Raw genomic sequence first — 13580 nt, forward strand, 5'->3', positions numbered from 1 at the left:
TTCATCCGCTCATTCACGCGCCGCGTCGTCCTCGCGCTTCGTTCTGGGCGGCGTCGCTCCTCCTCGTGTGACGCCCGCGGTCACGCGTGTCACACGACGCCCGCTAGATTCCCCAAGACAGCAGAAGACTCTCTCGCCCACGTGACTACTGCCTCAAGGTTAACCTGTTACCATGGAGACAAGCCCGCCAATGAAAATTCAGCAGACGGTTGCGATGTTGACGGCAAGCTTTTTTGTTTTAAAGGGGTGACCTATTTTTTTCCCCTCTCCCCCCCGAACACCAACACCCCCAAACACCCCCAACCCCCAGCTACTCAGACCCACTACACGCGCACGTGCACACACGCATTCACATTTTAATGGGGAGGCTACTCAGACACACACACACACACTGACTGAGACGAGGTTGTAAGGTCGCACACAAAAGAATCAAGCAGCCTGAGAAATAATGTAATAAATACTATTTATAAATTGTTATTTTAACCTGAAGATGAAGATTATACATTTTTCCTTTGAAGCTGAACACATTAATCTACAGGCAGCTTTTGATATCAGACAAAAAAATACATTTGAATGTTCGATGTTTCTGTAGTAGACGTGAACTCCTGGTGATATTTAACCTTTCAGTGAAGATTATCTTCATTGCCGAGTCTTCTCTTTCAAATGTAATAACTGACACTATGAGATAAAACATCTTTTTTTTTTTAAAGTGCCACTTTATTACAAAAGTATAAACTTGACTGACATTTCATGAATAGTAATCTTGATATAAAACATTACAATCTTTTGCACTTTAGCACTTAATTACACGCTTTTTGAGTACAAGACCCTGTAGTCTGAATAGCAAACACACAACGTTAGCTGCCACATTTAACTCAGCTGGGCTTTCCAAGAACACACCGTAGCTACATGGCTTCAAAAACAACAAACAGAACACACTGACATTTTTTACATTGCAGCTGTTTTTTTTTCCTTCTTTTTCTTCTTCTTTCAGTTTGTGTCACAAGATAAGTCATTCCAAAACACAGTTAAACATAATAGAAAAAGATAGATTTTTTTTGACACTGATGATATATTTATTATTCTTTCTCTTTTGTAATGTACATACACATTGCATCAACATACAGTATTATCACATTGTTTCCTGGGGATATTTGGTCAAATGAAATCGTGTCCAGGTTCTGGGTGTAAATCTTTGCGTGAATCGTCCTCTGCTGCCCAGCGAAAAACCGTTTGCTTCACATTTTTTGTTGTTGTCATTTTTGCAATATTTTTTAACACTGATAACAGAGAGGACCGAGTGTTCTTCAATGTAGCGATGATTGGACGTGATGTTTTGCTAATGCACGTCAGTTCCAAGCTGCATTATGGCGAAACTCAAGCAGAGCAGAGTAGGAACTCTCTCTACTCGAGCGCTTCTCTTTAGTCTAGTTTCATCTATCGTGTGTGTGTGTGTGTGTGTGTGTGTGTAGAGAGACAATTAAGTCTGCTTCTCGGAGTCCCACTGAGCCGAAAACACCCTCCATCCGACCGGCTTTGTGCTCTACAGAGAAATAAAGCAATACACTCATAAAATAAATAAATCAACCACCGACGTTAGAAAAAAATAACATTCATATAGAGGTACCACATGACAGTGCTTGTTTTTTTGTTTTTTTTTGTTTGATTTTTTGTTTTTTCTTCACTTTTTTAGCATGCAACTTGTAGCAGGCAAAGTGCAGAAACAGGTTCAACAAAGTAAAACACACATTTACAGACGGCAGTAGAGACGTTGTTAAGTCCATGTAGGATGAAACAAAACGCGACTGAGTGAAATATCCGGTCTGTTTTTAAACATGATCTAAATTAGTCAAAAGCTTTAGGAGGAATGAAAAATGTGTGCAATTTATTCTTATAATACTCTTATAATTGTTTCTCTTGGTCCCTGAGCTTTCAAGTATTTTGATTAGCAATTCATTCGAATTTCGTCCTGAATCACGTCGTAACTTTGGAGAAGGCCTGTTCGTGGTAAGTGCTACCGAAATACTTCACACAGCGCAGCGCCTTTACCCCTGTAGGAGTCCTGCTAGGACCTTTTTTACCCGCTAGAATTGAGGAAGAATTTAGGCTTTTTTTTAAACTTTATTGTGCTTTGCACATATGTATCAGTAAAATAGAAGTGCTACTGTCACCTACAGGTCGCTCTGCGGTGGTCTTGTGCTCATTTAATATTCACTACCTTTGGATTCCTTTTTAAGGTTTATAGAGCGGCCTTTGTGTTCAGCCCAGGTCATAACCGGTTTAACGTTATTGCCCCGAGGCCTGATGAGCCTGTGAGAGGCCTGATGTTATGACTTGAATGTAAACAGTATGTGTGGGGGAGCATGACGGGGGGCTCAGCCGCCACTCCTTGGGGGGCGGGGGGCGCATTCGCTCAGCTCCTCGTGTTGAAGGTCAGGGGTCACAGCGCCTCGCCGCCGCCGCCGCCTCAGAGCCCCGTCACATACATCTCCATGCCGTCGTTGAAGGTGAAGATGGTGGTGGTGCTGGAGGTGGCGGAGCCCTGCTTCAGGTCGCCGATGCTCTCGTACAGGTTCTCCCCCGGCAGCAGCAGGGATTTGGCGGGCAGGTGCTGCAGCTTGGGGGTCTGCTGCGTCGGCGGCGGGGGAGGGGGCTGCTGCTGCTGCAAGGGCTGCTGGGCTTTCTTCCTCCTCGGCCGCAGGGTGGCGCACGTGTTGGGGGGCCTCTCTCTCTTCCACGCGGCTCCACCTTCTATGTTCTCGTAGGCCGGGTCGCACTCCTCCGTCCCGATGGACTCGTAGCAGTGGTCGTCGAGGGGCCCTCCGACGGCTTTGCCGTCCTGAAGGGCCCACGTCTGGGGTTTGACCACGACACTGAAGCCCCCGTCCCGGTCTCGGTCCCGGTCGCCGCGACCCAGGGTCCGGAAGCCGGGGTTGGCCGGGGGAGACACGGGAACCGCTCGTTTCTTCTTTCCTGGCTTGCACACCTTTGAGTACATCTCAGCCACCTGCAGCCAAGATGAACTGAGATTATGGGCTGTGAAAAACACTTCATTACAAGTTCACACAGTCAAAGTCAATCAGAGCTGATTTATATGGACAGACCTGTCTTTCTACATCTTAAAATTGAAAGAAAGTGAAAAACCCAGTTCCAGTTATTCTTTCAACCATTTTTAAATATTCTCTCTATATTTTCTCAGACGTTCACACTTAAAAAAAAAAAAAAAACTGTAATAGAAACTAACATCAATATAAATGGATGGCTACGTGTTTACATATGTGATAAACAGCAATACAACTTTTTATATTTTAGTTCATAAGAGTTCTTATATCATCTAATTAATTTTATTTTAACTGAATATTTGAAGATTGTTCAGATCTAAATTTGTGAAACAATATCTTGGGTTTTTAAAAGATGCCAAAGAATACATTTCTCAGAGAAACCAATAAAGGATTTTCTTAAATTCACAGGTAATATTGTTCACTAGAGGCACAAACTGGGGCTGAGTTTAATAGTGATATAATTTAGTGAAGTGATGGTCCAAGCAGATAGTCAGCAGACTATAAAACAATGTGGTGAAACGTTCATATTAAAGCTACCTCGTAAATCTAACGGGAACTAATTCAACAAATAAACTCGGTTTCATGCAAAGACTGAAGAATGATCGCTCACCACAGCAGCAGACGGCTGTATATTCTCCACCGGGTGAGCACCCAAAGGTCCAAGGGCTTTATTTTGGTGCATGAGCATCTCCTCATCCTCTGGCGGCTTCCAGATGTACTGCTCTCCGTTGCCCATAAACATCACTTCCTGAAAACAGAACCAAACAATTACACATTCATGAGTAAAGCAAAAAGTTTTGCTTGAAAAAAACAGAATTGAAGGGGTTCATCAAATACAAATTAACCACATCACACGCGCAGAAGTGGGCCTCATATGATCTATCGGATGGATTTCATACGGTACTTTTCCCAGCTTTTCCCTGGAAGGTGGCGAGAGAAGCCACGTGCTCATGTTCTGGGTGACTCCATTTCAACATGTTGCGTCATCCACAATAAGGAGACGGCGCTCACACGGAAGCCTGTGAGCCGCGTACGCGTTGCCGAACTCACTCGGGTCGCGGCGGATAGCACGACCTCGCTGACCTCGCGCAGGGCAGCGAGTGGTCTCCCACAGTCACCTGGAGGGGAGGACGGAGCCTCGTGTCCACGTTTAAGAGGCGGGAATCCCGCCTTCACGCCCCGCTGCTGCGAGCACGCGCGGGCAGAAACACCCCCCACTGGGCCGAAGAGTCATTCCACAAATACACACAGCTCGCATCACAGCGCCGTGCGGGACGGGGCCTGGGTGCGGTGGAAATTGCGGCGTTGGCACGGTAACGACCGTGTCCATTCCCGGCATCTGGAAGGCTTCCTCCCCACTAAGGGGGAGAGATACGCATGCACGCTGTCTGAGGGATGATATGGACGGTTACTGGAGGGAGTGTTTTTTTCTACTGTGGTGCTTTTATTTTGGGGAATTCCAAAAGATCACCGTGGGGGGGCTGCACGCCTTGATGGCGAGCGGTCCTTTGTTAAATTAGCTTTGCTCTCCAGTTTACACTGCATACTATTTGGATCCGGATCAGGTAATACTATTTTATATTTTGTAAGGTTAAGATATGAATATCTATTACTTTAATTTGTTGTCCACTGTAATGGGAACACAAGAGCCTGCAGGTATTTACTGACTCTGGTGAGAGTTGTGGAACTTATTGTAAAATATCCCTACTTTAATGTTACTGCTGTTTCTATTGTATTTCTCATTCCAACCTTACACCTCAATCAATGAATGTCTGTACTGAACATAGTGGCAACACAAAATACTTCATTCCTGACTAAAGTGGTGGACCGAATCAATGACAAAAACAACATTTCTATCCACACTTGTTACGATCAGCTCTGCTGGTCCACGTCAGACCGCTGGAGAACCACCTTGCTGAGCAGTGAACTCCATCTCCCACTCAGGTCATCACCTCTTCACTTTCCTCATGCCATAAAACCGAATCCCCTCTGCAGTGTGAGAGCAGGCTGTCCGGCCTCATCGCAGAGATGTTGTATGATACCAGCGCACCCACTGGGGAACCTTGCATGAAATGTTTCTTTATCCGTTATTTATCTGATCACATTTTTTAGTTTTTCTGACTTGATTGTAATCGTATTAATCCCATTAAAAAGGTAATCTACCCCCCCCCCCCCCCACGCAAAGAAATGAATGTCAAAAAGTTAAAACCAACTTTACCCCAAACAACAACATCTTTGTACTTTAACAATCTTAATATAAGGTTCACTTACTAGCTTTTCCACTTTCAACTGCATCTCATGGTCTTCATCGGCGTATGGAGTTTGCCCAGTTGTCATGGAGATGAGATGCAGCTGAAAGCGCTGGAGAAAAGCTTTTAGTAAGTGCACCTTGATTTTTTACTGTCAAACTATTGCACAATATGAAATGTGTGAAATTTGAAGCTGAATGACTGTTGGTAAACGTTCCTCTACAAACCTTTGGGAACGCCGGGACACTGAAGGCGTCCATGTTTCTCCGGGGCAACTTCGTGCTGTGCGGGTGTGGCGGAGGAGGGGCGGGGTGTGACGGCGGGGCGTGTCGCGGAGGCGGCACCGGCGGCTCCCCCATGTCCGTCCCGCTGTCCCTCTTTTGGGGGGCCTTTTCGGCCTTCCTCAGCTTCCTGACGCACGCGTACTCGGCCGTCTCCGGAGGGTGAGGGTGGGACATGACCTCGGACTCTGGTTCGGGCAGCCCTCCCTCCACGTCGCCGTCCGGGTCCGGGGGCGCCGGGGTGTTGGCGGGGACGGCCGGAGGGGCCGGCGTGTCCGTCTGCCCGGCCCTGCCTACCATGGCGTACATGGCATCGTCAGTACGTGTGGTGGAGGAGCCTCGGCCCACTTCAGAGTAAGTGTGCTCCCCGTCCTCTCCAGAGGGAACCTGGGGAAGCTGCCTGCCTTGAGAACGAAGGTCAGAGTTAGACCCGAGGGGCCGGACGGTCTACGCTGGCTGGACCTTTTTACTTTTTAGCTGCCCCCTACAGGCCGATGCCCACCAGAAAACAGAACTCACGCACATTTGTAGTAGACGAACATATGTGAACATGAATGAATCTCTCGCTGGTAGAAAGAGACGATCTGGAGCTGACGGTGAACTGGGAGCAGCTGTTGGAGGAAACGGGTCCAAATTGACTTGATTCCACTGCATTGAAAGCAGGACAAGTATGAAGCAGGACATGTGCTTATGTTTCTTCAAAGCCTTTAAGGCTTCTGTCACAGTGCCCACATACACAGCTCCCTGCTGACTGGCAGCGACGGAGCGCCGGGACTTGTGTTGGCTCTCTGATTTGTGTCTTCTAGAGAGAGATATGCATGTTTGTAAATTAAAAATTGAACAGTTCAGTTGAAATGAGTTGTTATCGTAACGTGTATTCTGTTTTCGGGTAAATTGCAGGAGGGCTGTTCATGAATTTGGGGCCGGAGTGGATGTGGAGCGGGCCGAGGACAGTGTTGAAGGCAAATGTTAGACCATAGTTCTTACATTCAACAAACCATGCAAATATAATATGATGCAATGGTATACCAACACATCTAGCAACACACAAAGTGTCTAAAATTGGCTGCACATTAAACTGCAACATTAAAAACGGAAAAGGGTGCTTTGTCATGCAGCGAAGACAAGAACAGACTGTTTCATTCCATTTAGGGGATAAAAGATTTTCATCAGACAGTCAGGTTCAGTTCAGAAGTCAGGATTTTTGTTAAAAATTCACTCACTTTTGCCATTGCAGTTCATCTTGTTCATCTCAGTGCCGGATTTACTGATGGACCGCAGCTTTGACTGCCTGAGTATACCCTGACAACACACACACACACACACACACACACACAAAGATCCAGTTACAAAAAGAAGGTGCATCTGAAATGTTGTTCCCTGGTGAATTGAGTTGCTTCCAAACATGGAGGAGCCTGATACCTACCATGTCCATGAGACGGTGTTTTCCCCCCTCACTGGGAACATTGTGTGTCTTCCCCTTCCTGTGGAACACACAAGCGCTCTGTAACCCGGGTAGACACTTAGTCATGCGCTTATGTGTATGTGTGTGTGCAGAGTTTGAGTCACTATCCATGAACGTGGAAGATATTCCACTTTTTACATTTGTTTAACAGCTGTAGTTACTGTATTCATACTTAAAAATGAAATCAATTTCAACTAATCACTTATGATGTATTATTACAGCTTAAATTTACCAACAGTACCAGCTGCAGCAGTCAGTATTTCCAATGCATGTAATACAAAGTACCTTGTTGTCTTCTTCTGTAAAGTCCCTGAGGAATTCTTCCACCACTGGCGGCTTGCACGTGTAAATGAACATGTGTGTGTGTGTGTGTGTGTCTGTGCGCGGCGCCTCACCTCTGGCAGCCCACGCAGAGCACCACGATGAGGATTGTGACAACAAAGGCCGAGGCAGCAGCGATAGCACCCAGCAGCAGGACCTTGCCGTAGGGAGGAGCCGTGAAGATAAGCCCGTCCTGCATGGAGGCCATGTGGGAGCGCTGACGCTCACTTGCTCTCACACACACGCACGCGCACACTCGCACACACGACCGCACAACTCATCCACGCGGGGAAGTGCCACGGCCTCTCTGGGATCTGCAGCGAGAAAGCAGCGAGCGGCGCTTAATTGCTAAAATGATCAAACGCTAAGTGGGTTAACATTGCAGCGGAACCACAAGCAACATATTCCCACTGTGAAGGGAAGCAGCAGTTTGGGAAGAAGAAAAGTGGGAATTTAAAAATCTGAAGGCTGAGACCTGAGACCTGCGTGTCCAGCAGCTGGTGCTGATGCACATGTGTAAGTTCATATCACCTATCAAACAAGCACAAAATGCATATTGAGAAGGTGCGATGCGTCACCTCCAAAGCTGCACGTGCCATCAGGCGGAGTGACCCGAAACACTGAAGGAGACGGGAATGAAAGCAGAGCGTCCCTCTTGCCGCTCCTTGCTGCTTACCAGACAATTTCACATTTGGCAGCGTAATGCGCTTTAAATAGACAATAACAAGCCTGGCGCCAGAGCAAAAAAATCTACGCGCTCGTTCTAATCTCTGCCGAATCACGCCATCTGTCTAATGTGACTGTGTGTTTATTTGTCACTTGTCCATCAGCAACAACAAGGCTGAGCGGCAGACTGCTGCCTGTTGCTGCAGACTGCTGCCTGTTTTTTGTTTTTTTCAAAGTCTTGTTGTTGGGTTGATGATGATGATGATGATGCTCAGCTGTCTGTATACGTCCGACCAAATGTCTCTTGTGTATTCATGGAGCTTACAGAACAGAAAGCTCCAGGATGGATCTTGTTGCTTTAAGACGGACTTTTCCGCATTCATTCTAGCGAACGATTAAATCGGATTCTTTAAACAATGTATTTGGCTCGTGGATCCTTTCCTCACAGACTGAATATATTTATGTAGTCTGGTGAACAACGTGTCTCATAATGTTGCTTTGGCGCTGCAGTAGAGATCTGTAAGGTCTAATAAGGACTTAAGCATCCCTTCTCTGTTCTTGCCTCTTCTTCCCTAAAAGTCTCGTCATGACCTTGTCATTTGGTCAAATCATTCACTTGGGTTTGATTACGTTTTGTACAAGATACATATTTCATAAATAGTTTCAATATAGAGGATTTAGAGATTTACTACAAAGGCAAAGACTAATTTATAATGTAAAGACATCTGAGCTTCTCTTTGTTTTCTTGACCAACCGTTTCTCCTCTATTTTTTATTTTGTTTATGTTCCTTTCGGTGGAAACATTCTCTTACTGGAGATGTCAGCTGAGACAGGAGGACTTTATAAGGCTCTGCACGGTGTAAGTTTTGCACACTTTGTGGGTCATTTGCATCTCTCTGAGGAGCTCCAGCCACAAACCCCACTGTTCACAGCATGAAATCCAATTTGCACCACATTTCAAACACAGACGTCTTTGTGGTTATTTGCACGCTGCTTGTAGTTTGCCTTGTAAGTTCAGAAGGGCCCTGACCAGAAACCAAACGCTTTGTTTCCCTATTCAAATGAACCCCATGCTACTTGGCTATTAATATCATCGAAGTCGAATTTGAATGCTGGGTGACCAACAAAATTAGGCCTCCTTCTTTGAACACATCTTGAGAAAGTGATTTCCCGGCACGTCTGTGGAATTATTTTGGGTATTTCAACAGCAGCCAGCAAACGTGTCAGAGGTGTCACAGACCCATTTGAACGCCAACGGTTTTAAAGAATGAGATGCAGCCAGGAGACAGCGATCATTTAATTTGCAGTTGCAACAACACGACTGCAATTACACCCGTGCTGATTTGACAACAGAGGCGAAGAGAGACGAGACGGAGAGGGTAATGAGAGGGAAGAAAGTGGGAAGGTGTAGGTGTGGAGTAAAAAGAAAAGAGGGAGGGAGAGAGAGGAGGGGAGGAATGCGTGGGAGTCCGGTGGCAGGTGTTTGAAGACGACACCGAAAAGCAGATGATGAGAGGAGGCTGTCACATTTCTAACGAGGGTTCCTTCCTCTTCCCTGTATCTCATTGAGCGCGTCCGCACCTCCCCACCCATTCTTCTCCTCCCCATTCAGCCCCCCCCCCCTGCCTCTGCCTGCGGCGATCAGCCGGAGTGACGCCTCGGCACTGCAGTGTAATCTCTGGCCCTGGAGCTGGCTCACATGAGCCGACCAATTGGACATAGAGCTCAGAGCGGGAGCAAGGAGAGGCCCTCCCTTGGAGGATTTTTCTGCTAAACAAAGCCCCCTCACCGTCAGCCACGTACAGAGCCCCCCCCCCCCCACCCGCTCTCAAGCCTGTGGCGCTCAGTTTGCTCATTACAAAATACCAGAGAATACCTGCAGGTGCGGATTTAGCAGGTGTTGCCTCCGACGTGGTTTCACAGTCCAGAAGGGACGGGAGAAACTGGAGCATTGTTGATCATTAATACCTGGTGTCCTGAATCACATGCACTTCATCATCACTGAAGAAGCAGTGAGTTAAAAACATAAACGTGTATTCTTTGGCTTTGGGAACAGCATATAGCGACACAACATGGTGTTTGGATGCTCTGAAAACCAGAAGGTGAAGTGGACCTTTGAGCTTACGTTATATTCCTGATTTCTACTTATTCGTCCTGTTGTCTTTTAACAAGAGACAAGCTATTAGTATTTTTTATCATTTGGTGTATAAAACCAAAAACATCCGTAATCAATGCTCCACTCTCAATGTCATTAAATCGCTGCTTTGATCTAAAAACGTATCGAACGTATTTATAGAGTTGGACATGGGCAGTGACATTTTCTTTTCACCACATGACAGCAACAAGTTTTACCGTTCATTAATGTTGTTGCATATTTTCCTAATTATAATAAATTGTTTGTTTATAAAATGTCAGTTATAAATTAATTAATACAAAACGGGAAAAGCAGAAATCCTCACAATTGGAGAAGATGGAAAACCATTAGAATAGATTAATTTAACTATTTATCAATATAGCTGCCAATAATTTTCTTATGATTTGACCAATCAATGTATGATTCTGCTTCTCAAATCAAACTTGCTGCAATTCTGGTTCTGACATGATGATAAATTGGTTTTATCTGGATTTGAAACTGTTTTGAAGACATCATCTTGGGAATCTTGATGTTCTCTATACTGTTATTAAACCATCAACCACCATCAATTATCATCAATCAATCAAGAAGTTTATATTTTTAGTCCAAATGAATGAATATAAACTGTTGACTTGGACAATATCAACAATTAAATATGCTTTAAGGAAACAGTGTGACACACTCAACGAAACAGATCATGCGTTTTTAGCAAATTGAGCAAAAGAATGGCACATTATTTTGTCCCATTTTAAAACTAAATACTCCAACTCCCTTAAATAAGTAAATGAATGCTCATGGTATTGGCTCAGCAACAACAACAAAAAGTAAAGAATGTATTCTGTTATCGTTTTGATAAAATGCATTTTTAGGAACACATTGTGTGACAACAAATTGCAAAACAAAAACACCAATTAGCTTCTCCGATCTCTAGGAACATGCACAGCATTAACATGTTGGTTCATTATTAATGACACGAGAGCCTCTTTAGAGCTCAGCCAGCCAGCACTGGCCTCCTCTCTGTCAATCTGCTCAGGTTTTGATAAACCACCTGGGAGTTCATGTGGAGCAAAACCTCACCCTCTGGGTGACACGAATAACAGCAGTGCGTGCTTGTGCGTGTGCGTGTGTGTGTGTGAGAGAGGGATGGAGGGATGGAGGGAGAGAGGAGGGGAGGGGGCGGGTGGGGGGGGGGCTGCTATTGTGTGAGAATGTGAATTAGGTCAAATGTTTGCTTGCAACAACGATTAATGCCCCTGTGAGGAAGGAAGCTGAGTCTTTATCTGCGCCACGCTGCCTCTGACACAAACACTCGCAGCAAATTAAAGAATCATCACTTGTGATCACATGATTCACATCCGTTAACCAGCGAAAAAAGATTTTTTTTTTAAAACCCCAAATCCATCCAACCATGTTTTTTTTTTTTACACTGTGTGCAGTAAAAATCATCCGTGCGCGCGCGCTGTACGTATACGTGGCTCATGATGGCCCCCACTCCGCGGCATCGATCCCGCGTGGCCGCGCCTCTGGGCTGTGACACCTCAGGCTGCGGCGATGCCCGTGACAACAGGTTACAAACCGCGGCTCTAAGCGATGCCGGCGGGGGGGCAGGGAGGATGTGAAGTGTGTCTGTATGTGTGTAGGGTGGGGGGGGGGGGTGCAGGTGGAGGCGATGGGCGATCACAGCAACAGAAGAATTTCATGCTGATGCAGTGAGCTTTTATCACGGTTTCATTAAGCCTCCCAGATGTGTGTTTCCCTCTCTCTCCTCCTCCTCCTCCTCCTCCTCCCTTTCTTCCCCATCGAATCATCCAAGTGTTTCCGATTCATTGTCAGATCAAAGTGAGGATGGCAAAGGGTGCTGTGTCCCCGAGGTCAGCTGGCAACTTACACAAAAGCCCCCCCCCCCCCCCGTCTACTCATGACAAAGGTAAGGGAGGGTAAGGAGAGGGAGGCTGGAAATGTTAACGGAAGCTCTTACGTTAATTATCTTTATGCTTCACAGTCAGGAGGGACATCTCACTGAGGGAGGGGGTGGGGGGGGGGGGGGTAAAGGGGGGTTGAAAGCTTCCTGCACCTTCCTCTCATCAAATCAATGTCAGGTTATCTGACGAATGCTTTTATTTCGGGGCTTGAAATCATTAAAACGCCAGCGCATTTAGGCAGAGGTGGGTGCACACGTGTCTGTGTTAAATGCATGACCGGGGGGGGGGGCAGGGGGGTGCACCGGCAGGGCGGACACAAAGAAAGAGGAGGAAACCGGCCAAAAGCTCATGGGTTACATTTCCTGGATTAATAAAGGATGCCGCTTATCAAGCTGAATCTATAGGCACATATGAATGCAACCCCCAACCCCCCCCCCCCCCCCCCCCCTCACACCTCCCTCCAGCCTATCACACAGTCACGGGCACAGAGCATTGCGCTATAGCGTCCCTGTACTCACTCAGTTTTGGAGATTTTTTTGGGGGGGGGGGCTGGGAGCGAGGGGTGGGGGGTGGGGGGGGGCGCAGCGTCAACCCCGGTCGCTTCCTTCAGTTTCTGCTTCCCCTCGGACCATGGCGCTCCCCGCGAGCACAATCGATCGAAGGCGATAACTTGGCGTTGTCGGGCTTGAGGAAACGGGAATGCTGCATATTGCATGTGACACCCGACGAGCGCCCGCCGACCCGCTCGTGCGCCCTGTCCGCGCACCTCTCGCTCCCCAGCCAGAAGGGAGGCCCGGCACGGGTCGGACCCGCCTTTGTGCCGCCGCTGGATCTCCGATGTGCTCCCCGGGTTGTTCTCCTCCGCGGTCCCTCAAGCCCCTTCCATCTGCGCTCACATCCCCTCGGCTCGGCTACTGTGCTTCCATGTGACACGCAGAGCTGGAGACCCCCCGATTTTGAATTTGTCTTTTGATTCTAGCGTCCTCCCTCGGAAGGAGGCGGAGGTGCGCGCGTAGCGGCGTCAGATGAACGCGCTGAGTGCGGCTCGGGAGGATTTCGCGGTCCCTGCACGAGGTGCACATGGCTCTGGTTAAACCTCTTTTAGATTTATTTAGAATTTAGATTAAGGAACTACATTTCCCTGTCAGGTCCGTCATTTCGACAAAGAATGTTTTCATTTACCTGTTGGAGTTATTTTTTGTTGTAGGCTATTGTTGTATTTTGAATGCTCGTTTAACCTCAGTACTGAAACTCAATCACTTCGGCTTAAAACCTGAAGAGTGAAACTCAATGAGACTCATGTGGGTGTGACACACATATTTGTATGTGATTTACATGTTTGCTCTTCCCACAGTGGTTTATTCTAGAACGCCTTTTCAATAACACAATGTCAAGTCAAGTTCTACCAAATATTTAGGTCCACATGTCATGATAGATATAAAAGTAGGCCAGTATGTCTTGTTGTAACCTTGCCACTCAC

At 46.7% G+C, this 13580-nt stretch overlaps 1 protein-coding gene across 5 annotated transcripts; it reads right to left on the minus strand.

Moving 5' to 3' along the window:
• Nucleotides 1-686: 686 nt before the first annotated feature.
• On the minus strand, nt 687-13057 carry LOC120828771 (uncharacterized). 5 transcript variants are annotated; one of them, XM_078088422.1, is made up of 8 exons: nt 12619-13057; nt 7453-7692; nt 7019-7076; nt 6816-6894; nt 5539-5885; nt 5334-5423; nt 3673-3810; nt 687-3007 (listed from the first exon to the last, which is right to left on the minus strand). In XM_078088422.1, the coding sequence occupies exons 2-8, from the start codon at nt 7584-7586 to the stop codon at nt 2468-2470; spliced, it is 1386 nt and encodes a 461-aa protein (XP_077944548.1). In that variant the 5' UTR covers nt 7587-7692; nt 12619-13057; the 3' UTR covers nt 687-2467. The 5 variants fall into 5 exon arrangements, with proteins under 5 accessions (XP_077944548.1, XP_077944529.1, XP_077944552.1 ...); XM_078088403.1 differs by having other exon boundaries at nt 5539-5996; XM_078088426.1 differs by lacking the exon at nt 5334-5423.
• Nucleotides 13058-13580: the final 523 nt, after the last annotated feature.

The sequence above is a fragment of the Gasterosteus aculeatus genome, chromosome 2 (genome assembly GCF_964276395.1).
Source record: "Gasterosteus aculeatus chromosome 2, fGasAcu3.hap1.1, whole genome shotgun sequence".
In the NCBI taxonomy this organism is placed as follows: domain Eukaryota; kingdom Metazoa; phylum Chordata; class Actinopteri; order Perciformes; family Gasterosteidae; genus Gasterosteus; species Gasterosteus aculeatus.

Coding starts and splice junctions, on each gene's coding strand:
- LOC120828771 (XM_078088403.1), bottom strand. CDS start 7,586: ATGGCCTCCATGCAGGACGGGCTTATCTTCACGGCTCCTCCCTACGGC. Junction 6,895..7,018: donor AACACCGTCTCATGGACATG/GTAGGTATCAGG, acceptor GTGTGTTGTCAG/GGTATACTCAGGCAGTCAAA. Junction 5,424..5,538: donor GTGTCCCGGCGTTCCCAAAG/GTTTGTAGAGGA, acceptor GCTTTTCTCCAG/CGCTTTCAGCTGCATCTCAT.